Source organism: Meleagris gallopavo, chromosome 21, assembly GCF_905368555.1.
Source record: "Meleagris gallopavo chromosome 21, MGAL_WU_HG_1.1, whole genome shotgun sequence".
Classification (NCBI taxonomy): domain Eukaryota; kingdom Metazoa; phylum Chordata; class Aves; order Galliformes; family Phasianidae; genus Meleagris; species Meleagris gallopavo.
The window spans coordinates 3,500,726-3,514,702 of NC_139424.1; the positions used below are offsets into that span (position 1 = coordinate 3,500,726).

The 13,977-nt window shown below is 45.3% G+C and overlaps 1 protein-coding gene across 10 annotated transcripts in view; it reads left to right on the forward strand.

Moving 5' to 3' along the window:
* COL26A1 (collagen type XXVI alpha 1 chain) overlaps positions 1–13,977 on the forward strand; it is a 172,229-nt gene that overhangs the window by 29,984 nt on the left and 128,268 nt on the right. For 7 of the 10 annotated variants that reach the window (XM_085240760.1, XM_085240756.1, XM_085240751.1 and 4 more), the window contains exons 2-3: positions 5,548–5,670; positions 12,932–13,035. In XM_085240760.1, coding sequence (XP_085096886.1) covers positions 5,548–5,670; positions 12,932–13,035 — 227 coding nt within the window. The remainder of the gene's footprint in view (positions 1–5,547; positions 5,671–12,931; positions 13,036–13,977) is intronic. The other 3 variants (XM_085240761.1, XM_085240752.1, XM_085240757.1) reach the window with 1 other exon arrangement.

Sequence of the window (13,977 nt, forward strand, 5' to 3'; positions counted from 1 at the left end):
TGTTATCCTTATGGAAACAAAAAGATAATTCAGTGCAGTTGTTTACACAGCACAAAGCTTTAGGGCAGATTGTAAGCATCAGAAATGCCAGCCTTGTTGAGAGACTTCTGCAGTATTGACTGAAAGTGGGGAGAGTTGGTTTGTGCCCAATTGCATTGAACAGGTGCTGATGAAGCAGTTGTGCATAGAAAGCTTTGTTTATTTATTTATTTATTTTTTCCCCTTTTGGAATACTTTGCTTTCGTCTTGGCTGGTTAAGGCTTGATGATTTAAGCTTTTTGTGGTGTGTTTTCATCGGAAGCACTTGAGAGTACATGACATATTCATTTTCCTTAGCTCTACAGCAGCGCCCATGGCTTTGTTCAGTCTAACGTTGCTGAGAGTGCAGCATAGCATGCTGGTAGGGCTGTGTTGTGCCAGCCGTAAGGCCATGGCTGTTGGAAGCTGCAGCCATGTCCTTTGCTCCAGTGAAAGCATCAGCCAAAGAAAAAAAAAAAAGGTCTTGTGTGTGGTAGGTGCTGCATGCTGTAGGTCTGTCCTTACTCGAGCATGGCAACAAGTCAGTTGTGTGTGCGGAGCTGAACTGTGGTCTCTGTGAAAGGAGTGATTAGGCAAGAATGTAGCTGCCTTGATTTTCAAGTTGCATGCTCTTGATTAAACAGGCTGCTTGCTGAATCCTGATCAGTTCAGCCGCGTGGTTTCTGACACGGTTCAGTTTGTGATCACTTGTCCAGTGGGATGAAGCCTCCTAACAACCAGTTGGCTTTTCTTTTACAGCCCCCTTTGGACCTCCAGGGACCAACAGGAGTCTGAGCTTGGAGAAAAGCCAGTGCCTTGGACTGGGGAAGAAGCAGATGTGGTTTTGGGGTTGGGGCTGTCAGCTAACTGTAGTGCAAATGGTTCTGAGAGTTTACAGTGGGTGAGGGCATCCCTTATGTATCCTTTGGGTTGTGGCCTGTGGTTTGTGCTGTGCAAATCCAGGTGGCCTGAAGTGGGGAAGTTTGTGGTCTGGTGTTTTTCTGTCTCTGAAATGATTGCTCTAAGCTAATTCAGTCACGTTAATTAGGAGCACAGCTTTGATGTGTGAGTATATGGCCCTTCTGGAGCTTGTAGTATTTAGCATGAGTATTTGTTACCTTAAGCTCCTGCACATTCCACAGTCGGTTTTCTCTCTTGCTGTAAGTTTCCAGGTGAGAACTGTGCATCCAAATAAGGCTTCTGCTGAGAGAGATCAGGGTTCTGAAAGCTGCAGGGCTGTGTAGAACATAGCTTCCTCCATAGGGTCTGTCTACAGAAGCAGGATGCAGCTCAAGCCTTGTGTACAAATCCAGCTGCCATGGGACCCTCTCAGCCTGCTCTGGATGTTGGCCTTCCTCGTCCCCTCAGTGTCTGGATACCTGAAGCCAGTCTGTGCTGAGTCTGCAGAGAGTGGGCAACTCTCTTGTGTGTCTAGTAAAACTCAGAATAGTAGTTTTCAGAGTAGCTGAAATTGGCCTGTTGCTTTGTTGGCCAATTTTTCAACATAGCCTGTTGCATTTGTTCCTTTATTTAGGCTGCAGTGCCTACAGTAATGTCTTGAACCTATACACTAAGGATGGTGGGATATCTACTGGTATCAATGTTTGTGTTCCCTCTGGAGTGGCTCATTGGCAGCCACGGTCAACATGAGGGATCCTGGTCTCTAACACTGGACTGGAACTTTCTAAACCAGTAGCTCACAGGCTGTGATCTGCAGATCTTCAGGGGCCTGTGAACATCTTCCAAGGATTAAATAGGCTGTGAGAGGAAGGCATCCATTTGGAAACAGCTGGGGAGAGTGGAGCAACTGAGACTCTCCTCTCCAAGCTGGGCAGTGGAAGACCAATTCCATGAGGCACTGCAGGGCTTTGTGTTAAAAGTGTTGGTGATGAGCTTGCATGAGATCCAACAGCTCCAGCCCTAAATGAACTGCTATTTGGATCATTTAGTTTGCTGGGTTGGAATACTCTCTTTGAATAAGCAGTAATGTATTCTCTGCCATCCTGGATGTATGCCATGAAAGTTCTAAACCTTTCTTGCTAGCATCTGTGTGTAATATAAGGGGTCATTTATAATCTCTGTAAGCCGTGATATGGGGCCTTTCGTCACTTGGTCTGATTCCTGCTTGTGTTCTGGAGACTGCTCTTGCAGACTTCTGGCTTGCATAGGGAAATCTGGGGGTGGGTCGCTGTCTGTCTTTTCCTTTGTAATCACTGTGCTATTATATATCTACAGTGAGGCCTGAGCTAATCCTAAATACATGTCATGATTAGCAGTGCTCCTATCATTATTCTCCCTTGCTCCTATGCCATTGTGGAAGCCAAGTACCTGGAAGCTACATTTGTAGGTTAGTGATGGTGTTTATGGGAAGCAGAAAGTAAATAAATGAGGGAAGTTTATTCACGTTGTACTCTAAACTTTGAGATTTGACCATTTGTTTCCCCTCATGATCCCTACTGCTGCCCAAGGCACTGTTACAACACTGGGACAGGGTCTGTCCTGTGAGGCTCAATCTGAAGAAGGGCTTTTCCAAGGCAGCAGTGATTTGTTTGATCTGTGAAGGGACATGTGTGCCTGAGCAGTTCCTTCTGAGGACCAGGTAGAACAAAGGTTCAGGAGCTCAGACCGTAGCAGTGCTGGGCTGTTTTGAATAGGAAATCTGCATGCATGCTGGCAGCAAGTGCTGAATGAATGACCTGGCAGAGACAGCTTTGTTTTTCCTCCCAGTGAAACTCTGTGATGGGCAAAGGCCAGAGGGGCACATGTATACAGGCTGCACAACAGTTAAAGTGTGTGTAAATAAACATTTGATTTATTTGGATTTTGCTGGCAAGCCAGACTAATGCTCTTAATGTGAGGAGAGGCCCACGAGTCCTCAATGACTGTGCTCTGTTTTAAAATGTGGTAGCTGCATTCTGAGTTTCTTGTATCCACGCTCCTTCTTGCTCTGATGTGTGAAATGCTGCTCCATTCTTCCCCTCCAACTGGACCAGTTCCTTTCCTCATTGTGTGTTCATGAGAAATTTTGTTTCTCATCACTTTAGGACATGTGCTCCTGCCATTATCCTGTCAGATTCTGTGTATGTGTGGCTTGTTTGGCCTGATGTGAAATGTTTTCATTCCGAGGCTTGTGCAGAATGCTTGTGCTGTCCCTCTGACAGCTGTAAGCTCTGTGCTAAAAACATGCTTGAGGTAAATAGTATGAAGCAGTGCTTTCCCAGACCTTCTGGCTGCTGCTTCTCCTCCATATAGCTGTCCCCATGGCATGGGGAGACCTTAACCAGCTGTACTTATTGGAGCATACACCCTGTGGTTAGGCCTCAGAGAGATGAAATGAGAGCCAGTTGCACCATTGCTTGAAATAAAACCCCAAAACAACAACAAGAACAAAAAATAATTTGAGTTAGCACATTTCCAGTCTCTTCTTCCTCCTGTTTTTGTCTCCTAAGCTTTGCGTAGAAATTGTGGTGCACCTTAAGGATGTGGTGTCATTTTGTGACCTGAGGCTTCGTTAATCTTATTTTTGGACTCATTGGAACGAAGCTTTGCCCTTTGCTTCCATGAAGTAGATGTTTCTAGAGGCATTTGAATAAAATGGGATTTGATCCAGATGCCCAGGGTTTGTATCCTTAGTGCAGTAGCTATATCTGTACTGGGGGCAGTGTGGTGGCCTAAGCACTCCTTAAATACTTGATCTAATCTCTGGGGCAGGGAGGAAAAGGCATTTCTCTGGTTTATCTCAATGAATCTTAGAGAAGGAGCTTACCAAGACTTTGCTGCAAGTCTGCAGAGAGTGTTACATACGAGGAATTGGGAGTGGGTTTGCAGTCTCAGCAGGGAAAGCTGTGTGTCTGAGTCTTGTACTGCTGCTGGGTGTGATGGCACCGAGGGGAAGCCGCCGTCCCCTGGTGCTCATGCATCAGGCTGGGGCCTGGGGAGCAGCCTGCTGGCCCTGCCTTGCCTGTTGTCAACTGCAGTACTTGACTACTGGCATGCCTGCTTCCTATTCATGGAGATGGGAGCTGGCAGCCTCCCACAGAGATGGGAGGGGGATCCAAAATGGAGGGGGGGATGGTTGCCATACTGTGGGTGAGGAGCTGGGCTCTTCTCAGTGCAGAGGATGCTTGTACAAGTGCCTTGTGTGTTGTGGACCCAGGCAGATACCTCCACCTCCTGTTGCTGACCCCAGTTCTGATTCCCCAAACAATAAGAAAGTGGCTCTCAAATCTGCTGCCTCAGTGCAGTTACGGAAGCAAAAACGTGAACCAGAATTTGGCAGGTATGAATGATGTGTGCAAAGGGGAAATGCAAGCATCGTATTTTCCTTGCCCCATCAAACGCACAGCATTTGAACCAAAAAATGCCTTTCTATGAGAAAGTAAACAATATCTATGGGTACTGACTCCAGGGCTGGTACTGCAGTTGCTGCCTTTTCATACATCATGTGGTGAACAGTTCTTACTTCTATTTTCTTCCTTTAAGAGATAGCAAAATTCTCTGGTCCATCCCTCCCCTTTATTTTGTGTTGCCCATTTTTAGACTGTAGCCTCTCCAGCGTAGCAGCATGACTTGTTTGAGCCCTGCTGACAGTGAACTCCACCAAAAAGCAGAATTCTCCAGCTCAGATGTTTTTCAGCATGCTAGGTGGCCAGGGAGCGATCCCATAATGAGCAGGATGAAATTAAGACCAATACAATGGGAGCTGACTAATGGGAGATTTGGAAGACTTTTTTTTTTTTTTTTTTCCCTTTCTCCTCTAAAATCCCATTGTTTATGATAAATTACAGAGCTAATTATCTACTGGCTTCTGAGGACCAAGCAAGAGGCATTACTGGGTCTCTTGTGGTTCAGGTTGGCAGAAGTGAGGAATCTCTCTGCAGCTTTTGGAGGAGGAGGTTGAGTGGGAAATGGAGACTGTAAGTTGGGTGAACTGTGGCTGGCAGAGGCAGCAACTCCACCCCCGGTTATTTTGGTTTTACTTCAGTCATAGAATATCCTGAGTGGGAAGGGGTGCACAGGGATCAAGTCCAGCTCCAGGATCCATACAGCACCATCCAAAATCAAACCCTGTGTCTCCTTAAGCACCAGCAGCTTGGTGCTATGACTGCTGCCCCAGAGATTCCATTCCAGTGCCTGCCCACCTTCTGATGAACCCTTTCATAACCTCCAGCTTGACCCTCCCCATCCAAAGCCCCATGCTTCCCTTGGGTCCTATTGCTGTCACTAGAGAGCAGAGGGAGAACCCTATTAGTGACCAGCTGCCAGCCTGACCCTTTGAGCCAGATCCACCAGCCAGTTGTTCACCCAGCATGTTGTGTACTTGTCAAGCTGCGTGCTGGGATTTTTGTCCAGAAAGATGCTGTGAAAGACAACATTGAGAAACTCTGCTAAAATCAAATCGTATCTTCTGGCTTCCATTGGTCAGTTAGATGAGTAGTCATAAAAGGAAATTAAGTTAGTTAAGCAGTCTGTGTATGTTGCTTGAGCTTGCTACCTTACTGAGAGTAACAGATCTCTTTCTCTCTGCAGGCATTGGTGTCACTATACGGTTACACGGACAGTCTCCTGTCAAGTGCAGAATGGGTCAGAAACGGTGATCCAGCGAGTTTATCAGAGCTGCCGGTGGCCAGGACCTTGTGCCAACTTAGTGAGGTAAAAATATTCATGTCTTCTGTTGCCTTTATGAACTTGCCTGCTCATTTCGTCAAAATGCTGACTCCGCTTTTAGGAACTGCAGAGCTGAGTGAGCTCTATGGATCAGATATTGGTCTTCTGCTTCATGGTGGCAGAACTATGGAATTCTTGTTGAGTTACCTGCAGGGTGATTAGGGATGTAAGCATGTGTAGAGGGAGGCTGTGTGAAACAGTTTATGTTGTAATATCATTCTGTATAACGACATGCAAGAGTCTGCTGTTAGTCAGCTGTGCAGCCTAAAAAAAACAAAAAAAAACAAAAAAAACAAAATCTTTTGGGCTGAACAGTGGGCATGCTGGACTGATGGCAATGGCTGGTTGGTATTGAGTACTCGTATGTGGGTCTTTAACCCTGATCACATATACTGAGAACTTTACTTAAATTTCTTGCAGTCAGGGATGAATGAAGATACTGTCCGTAATTTCCATTCAGTACCTCTTACTCCTGTGTCTCTTGGAGACATTCACAAAAGCACAATATCATCACTTCTCCCCAGATGGAAGCAAGGCTTAGAGATGGTAGCTTGTTCTGCCCAGTTTGCTGTTAGTCTGCTTCGGTCTTCCAGTCCTTTACAGTCTTAGGATCCATATCCAAGACAGAACTGTGGAATAGCTGTCCCCATCTGCTACCTCAGTGTGTGGTGTTGGGCCCTGCCTTCTCAGAAAGGCATTCTCAGAGCAGACTGATGTTACACTCATCTGGGAATTGGTGCAAAAAGGCCATTGTCCTCTAAATTTACACCTAGCTTCTATGACAGTTTCCCATGTAGACAAGGCTATAATTTATTGTTGTTTTCAGCTCAGCCAGAGAGTTGGGTCCTCTTAGTCAATAAGCCAGCCAGAACATGAACTGCCAGCATCAATACCCAGAGAGATGCGTTTTCTCAGGCTGTGTGCCTGCTGCATGCACCCGTCTGCTCTTGTGTCACTCTTCATCTGGAATTCACATTTTCCATGTGGCAGTTACCACAGTTGATTATCTGGTTTCTCCTTGGCCGTTGGTCAGTCTAAGTTTTTTCACTTGTAATGTATCTGCTTTGGTGTCTCTTTGGTCTTGTTTTATGCAAGACTGTGGTTGAAACACTTAATATTTTACATTGTCATGGCCAAACTTCTGTTGAAGCTTTTTAATTTCCCAGACATTTTACACACATAATTGTCATTAGAAACTTGTGAGCTTTCACCTTGTCTCCTAAACTTGCCAAAAATCTTGCATATTTTTCCTTGTTAACATAACTGTAGTTTCACAAGCACTAAACAATTGATCGTGTTACTGGTTAAAAATCCTTTTTGCAGGCTCCTGTGGTTAAGTTACTCATATACATTGGTTCTCTTGCTGCTAACCCAGAGACTTCAAGGTTGTTTACCATTGTGACATTGTTATTCACAGAATGTTTACGGTTTCAAATGTAGTTTGGCTCATTTGCCTGACGAGTCCAATTGTTTGGAAACAATGCAGAGTGGCAGCAGACTTCCCCATTTTTCTCTGTGAAAATACCACAGAAAGAAGCTGGAGTTATTATTTAAGATCCTAGCTGGTGAAAGCTCAGCTGTTGGAGGAGCTGCCTTTCTAGATGGTGATCATCAGGAAGAAACCTCCCAGAAGAAATGGAGGGATGCTAGTGGTCTGCTCCATTTACAAGCTGGAGGGCACAAGCAAAGTGAAGTACCTTTCTAAGGGCTGACTATATAATTTGCTCTAATTATGCAGCACATTACATAAAGTTTGAGGCAACTGTCTTCTGAAAATGTAATGGAAAACAACCACTGAAACAGATGGATACTGTGAGGTGCGGCTTGTGTGTGCAAATCCTGATAACCCTGAGTCACGTTGTATGGCTGAGGTCTTACTTCCTAGGCACGTGCTGTTGCCTGTCTGTATCATGATGCTAGTGCCTAGGGATGTGAGGATAACTGGCTTTCTTTAGTCTCAGAGCCAAGTTGAAATTGAAAAACAAATGGAAAACGCACCAAAAAAACCCTACACTTCTTCCCTCCTTTACTAAAGTGAATACATCTTTTTAGAAAATGCTCTTTGCTGTTTCAAGTGAAACCTATCTCCTGTTTTTGGATGGGAACTACCAAGTATAACGAGAAATTCCTGGCTGTTGCAGGGTAGTTGGGTTGCCTCTTGTATTCAGTATCTCACTTGGTAGAACAGTTCTCTTAACAGGAGTTAAGAGAAAAAGTTATATTTGATCTTCTCCTCTGTCAGCAGAAAACTGCCTTGGAAGGAACAGGCAAGCTTATACCAGCCCAGCAGAGTGTAGGACTTCCCTGGGCAGGTCTCTCAAAACGCCTACGGAAGGTGATGAGAGCACTCAGCAGAAAGTTAAACTAAGGCCCTCTGCTTCAGTTTCTGTACTGTTTCCCTTTTACCTAAAGGATGCACTTATAAACCTTCTGGCCCTTCTCCTATTCTTCTATTTGTGAGATTTGTCACTTGAGCTTGAAAGGGAGATGGTCAGATTCACGCAGTCTTACACTTGACTGTAAGCAACACAAAACGTCAGTAAGCTACTGGCATTCTTTTGGCTTTTTCGTATGTCTCCCAGCTGTGACTTGAAACAAACTGTTTTCATCTCCTTGTTTGCAGGGAGTCAACCATATCTGGGAGAGCTTTCGTTCTGCCAGCACCCGTTATCAGGCTTCTCACTAGCAAAAGGGATGCCAGCCAAAATAAAAAGGCATCTCTCAGCCTCACGGTGACAGCTGAGAGGGGCTCTCTGCTAGAGAGACGCTGCTTACAGGCAGACATCACTGTGGCCAGACACGGATTTAATCTGTTTCCTGTCTCCCATTCATTCACATTATGTTTCTTTTCCTTATTGCACAAACTGCAGCTGAGGGTATAGCAGTTGATGGAGATATCTGTGAGATCCCCAGCCTTGCAGCTTTGGTTGTGTGATCTCCTTGCTCTCTGTTCACTTGCTTTTGAGAAACTGGCAGCTGTACTTCTGTTGCAGGAATGCTGTCATCTTGGCTGGGATGGGTGAGCTATTCTGTTCTTGCCCTTCACCCCAGACTATTTAGTTTGGGTGCTGAGTTGCTTTGGAGCAGTCTTGGCTGGAGACTTTCCCTCAGCAGATCTCTGCTCTTGAACTCTCTCCCCTTGTGCTGTCGAGGCTTAGTGCTCTTTGGATATACCTTTGCTTTGTCACGCTACAAAGTGAACGGGCAACTTTCCAGCAGTCTGGACAAGGCTCCTAATGTACTTACAGAAGTTGCATGCTATTTATCTGTCTGAAGGAAGAGATAAAGTCTTGGTGTTTCAATGGCAACCCAGCCATTGAACCAGGTTTGCTGCCTCTGTGGTTGCACCCAGCTGCCAGTAAACCCAGGCATTTGAATTGTAACCTTTCCTCTGAGCAATCACTTTGTTGCAGGAGCTGCAGGTTGATGCATGATCCTGTCACGCTTAGGGTGCTGTTCTCCTTGAGGTTAGGCAAGGGTTTGAGGCTTATGTTCAGTTGCCAGAGGCTCAGTGTCTTTTTGTGACTGCTTATCTTTCAGGTGAGGTAGCATCACTTGGCCAACAGCATGGGACCAATACTTGCAATGTTTCCGTTGCCTTACTGTGACTTAAGACTTTGAGAGCAAGATAGCTTCTTGCTGTACCCTGACAGGGCAAAATATGTCAAACTGTGATTACAGCTTCCTTGCTATTTATTTTTATTTTTTTGCCAGAGCCAGTGGTCACATAGCCCTGTTTCACTCTAGCCTTTCAGCTTCTAGTCTGTGCAACACTGTCTGGTTTCAAAGAATATGGAGACTAACTTGGAAACCCATAGTGGGCTTACCTGACCACTGTTATTCAGCAAGAGTCACTGAAATCCCAAACGTGACGTTGCTCATCTGTCAGTCTTGAACATCACTCAAAGATGGGGAGAGGTGGAAAGGGAGACTGTTTCTGCAGTACAGCAAATTCCAGTGGGCTGTGATGCCTTGCTGACTGCCAGCATTACATCTGCCTTTAGGAAGGGTCTGGTTGGGGGTTGAGGATGGTGGTGCTGGGGATCAGATATGTTCTATGATAGCTCCCTGGAGAAGTGGACTCATTGGATGTACTCACAGGGTAGTCACTTCTGTGTCAGCACTTCCCTGATTTTCCAAACACCCATCTCTCCAGAACAGCCAAGTATTTCAAGATTTACAGATACAACCAAATAAATTAGAAGTCTGATTTCAGAACACTCTGAGTTTCCTTAGGACAACTTACATTTATGTTATGTCTGTAAATCAGGCTACGGGCCCCAGACATTAGAGGTACTACCAATATCTTTCTAATCTTTTTCTAATATGCAGAATTAGTGCTTGTTTTAATTTGTTTGGAATATGGGCAATCTGTCTATGATAAACATGCAGCCATACAAGGATAGAGCTATCAGATTGATTCCTGAGCTCACTGCCTGGAAAGCAGTTTGGAAGGAAAGCTTGTGTTCCTGTCTTCCCAACTGTTTTCTTACCTAGTAACAGTGGTGGCTGCTAGCTGAGATTTCTGGGTTCCTCTTCCTGTGCTGTTCCAATCTCTGAATTTGACTGTGAGCTTCAGCAAATGTGTTGGTAAATGATATCACTCTTGCAGTGGAGTTGTAGGTTGCTTCTCTGTTAAGTGCTTGGAAGCCATCTGCTGAATGCAGCTGTGCGTGCTGCATCTATCTGGGAAGGAAGAAGGTGCAGGTTGTGGCTCATCTAACCTCTTACTGTGGTTTTGCAGTATTTCTATGCCAGTGTTTGTGGCTTGGGTGACATCCAAGGGAAAGGTCTTCTTATTCTTCTACCAGCCTTATTTCCCTGTCCGTTTTGCACGTGTTTTGCACGTGTTTTTGTTCTGAGGCTTATATTTAACAGATATCTTTTTCTATAGCTTTTTCACTGTGCGAGAGAAATATGAATGCAAAAGGAATGGTTATCAGAATTGGTAGTTGTGCTTTGGTAGAGGAGTTTTCTTTGCTCCCTTCCTGGAATACCAGTAAGAAGTCTGTATAATGCACTGTGGTGAGATAAGTGATGGCAGACCTTGGTGCTGTGTTATGGTTGAGGGGAGAAATGATGCTCTGTAGAATGGAGAAGCTTTAAAGCCATTTTGAGCTAGCAAGCTAGGACTCCTTCACATACCTGATATGCACAATGCTGAACTGAGCTGCAAGCATCAGGGAACTCAGGGTGGGTGGTAGGCTGTGACAGCTGAGCTCTCCATTTGTCGTGCCCTGAGAAGTCCTCACTTGTTTGAGAATTAAAACTATAGCTACTTCCCTGTCACAGAACTGCTGCCAAGATTCCAGTCTGGCTCATGCTACTCTCCACACTTCATAATGAAGTTTGAGAGAGCTTTCACATCTTGGTGTTGGCAGAAACATGGTTTTAAAATCACGGTGTGGCTGGAGACTGGCTGGCTCAGGCCACTGGTAACAGGACTGGAGACTTTCATCTGAAGGTCAAATCCAACTGTGGTGTTGGTGACAAAGTCATGAACTTCTGACTGATGGCTGAGGGTTGTGTGTGGAAAGAAGTCTCAAGTCTGATGCCAGAACTGAGAGTTGGGAGACTTGGGTTCAGTTCCTGAAGTTTGCCAGAGCTGTTTTAAGGTCTGCCTACGTCACTGTGGTGCCAAGTCCTCAAGCTCACTTATGACTGCAAACTCCTGAGGGCTGTTGGATGCAGAGGTGTGAGAAGTTAGGTGGGATGAACTGGCTCTGTCCATCCCATGTTAGACAGATGCCTGGATCATAGTTAGCATTAGCATTAACTGGTGTGCTTTTTGGCAACTCAGAGGGTGAGGACATAATGTTCCAGGGGACAGCATTGCTCTCCCATCTCCAGGCGATGCTGTGCAGGCAGCTGTGTGCTCAGGAAGAAGCTTGTGCAGATCTTCTTATCCAGTGCCTGTGGGAGAATGATTTATGTCAGCTGTCAAACACAAACAAGCAGTCACAGCTTCCTGAGAAATTAGTTTCCCAAACCCTGCTGAGATGCTGCCTGCTTTCCAGTACGTACATAGGCAGCCTCTCCTGGATGTGTTGGTGCTGTTAATGTGAACAGCAGTAGCATACATCTCTGCTCTGCTGTCCTTGATGTAACATGTGATAGCTGCCCTTCAGAGAGAGATTTAGGTTGTTAGATTCATGAGATATCTGGCTCCATCTTGGCCTTGTGTCTGGGTGGGCTGGGGCAGAGCTGCAGCTCTGTCTCCTGTAGGTTCTTGGTGCTGCAGGAGGATGTTCTTCCCTGCAGAGATCCAGCCAGGCTTGTGTCTGCCCGGCCCTGACAGAGGAGCAGAAAGCTGCAGTCTGCAGTGCTGTAATCCCAATGCTTCAGCCGTTCCCCATGCTTGCCAAATTCCTTTGGCTGTTAAATGAGAATAAGAATTTTGAGGGGAGCTCATAGAGCACAGCTTCTGTATTTTCTTTCAGCTTCATGAATAGCAGCAGTGACTTGTCTGGATGTATGTGGGGAAAACTGACTTGTCAGCTTTGGAGGTCCAGTGTTTTTAAAACAAAAGCTGAGTCTTACGCGACCGTCAGTCTTGTGTTGACTTCAGAATGGCTGGTGCCTTGCATGGGTCTGCTTGTCTGCACACAGCAGTCTGGTTTCCAATGGGGCATGACAGTTCTTGTGCTTTGAATGGAACCCAGAGGATGCTGTGTGCTGGCCACAGAGCAAAAACATGTCCAGCGGACATGTGATGAGAAGCATAAAGTTCTTTCAGATGGGGGAAAACTGAGGTGCAGATTAGCTAACTGGAAAAAGGCTATATGCAGATCTCTGATGTAGTGTTGTGTCATGATGATCTGGCATGCAGCTATGTGTCAGTACGCCCCTGGTCTGAGGGTGGGAGAAAGGAAGATGTTTGACAGACTTAGGCAATTTTTGTGAAAATAACACATTGGAAACTCTGAGTACTTAGAAGAAAAGGCTAATGCCAGCCTTTGTTTAACCATCATCTCTGCTACTGAAAACAACTTGGTATTGATGAGACCTCCATAGAGCATACTGGTATTTATAGAGGGAGAGATACGAGGAAGAGCCAAAAGAATATAAGGGCTTAAGGAGAAAAACAAGGGTTTTTGAGTCAGATCCATATGGTGGTAAACGCTTGCTCTGTTAATCTACGTGTATCTTTTATCTACAGCTGGGGATGAGTGGATGACACTGCTAGGCAGGAAGATGTTATGAATTGGTGGAGAAGTGCATCTTACTGACTTCTTGTCTGTGTTAGTTACAGGACTCTTATAAGGCCCACGTACAAAATGTCCTACCGAACTGTGACTACGCTGGAGTGGAGGTGCTGTCCTGGCTTCACAGGGAGCAACTGTGAAGAGGGTAAGTGATCCAGCAAAGCATTTTCACTTGTGAGGAAGAAAGGGATGTGTGTGAATGAACAGATTGGATTGGATTGGGTTTGTTAACTTGTTCTAGGCCTCTCAAACACAGGAACAGATTACTTGTTCTCTTCACTCCCAATTGTAATCCAGAAGGTGATCCTGGAAAGCAGACTGTGCTTAGTGCTTACAAAGAATCCTAAATGGGGGAAGAGAAATGAAGAAATGGGTACTTTGGTATGCTCTTCTGATAGATGCATTCATATTAGTGACCCCATTGTATGGGTCTTCAGAAAATGTGCTTTGTCCATGCCAGTGAGCATCTTCTCCACATTCCAGTGTCAACACAATCAATTGCTGTAGCTGAGAAAAGCTGGCAGTCCCTGAATAGCAGCCTGTAAGATTTATGCACATAAGGTCCAGGTGCAAATCCCTCTGGGATAATGTTATTTGAATTAAACTAAGCGCCTCTTATTTCCTTTCCTACCCTCCCAGAGACTTTTTGGTGCAACATTCATGTTACTTACAACAAGACACCTGTGACTTTGTCATCTGTTCTGATGGAAGAAAACTGGGCTCTGGAAGAAAGGAGAATCATTTCCCTTTCTCATCATGATGCATGAGAAGGACATGTTTTGCATTTTTCTTCTGGTTGTTTTCCATTTTACCTGTTGCCTCTGGAGCTTAGAAACAACTCCTGCTTCTCCATTGAGTTCCACGTGGTATTAGGCATCAGCTGAATCTCTGCTGATGTCTTATGATTGGGCAGAAATATCTTGAGGCTTTCTGTTGGTTTGCATCACGTTGGTGCATCCTGCTTGTGCTGGTTGCTGAAGGGTTACTGGGAGTGCCTAGCATCTCTGACTGCAGTCTGTAGCTACGCCTCGTTTTCATTGCACCACAATATCTTGCTGCTAATCGTGCAACTCAAGCAAGTCTCCAA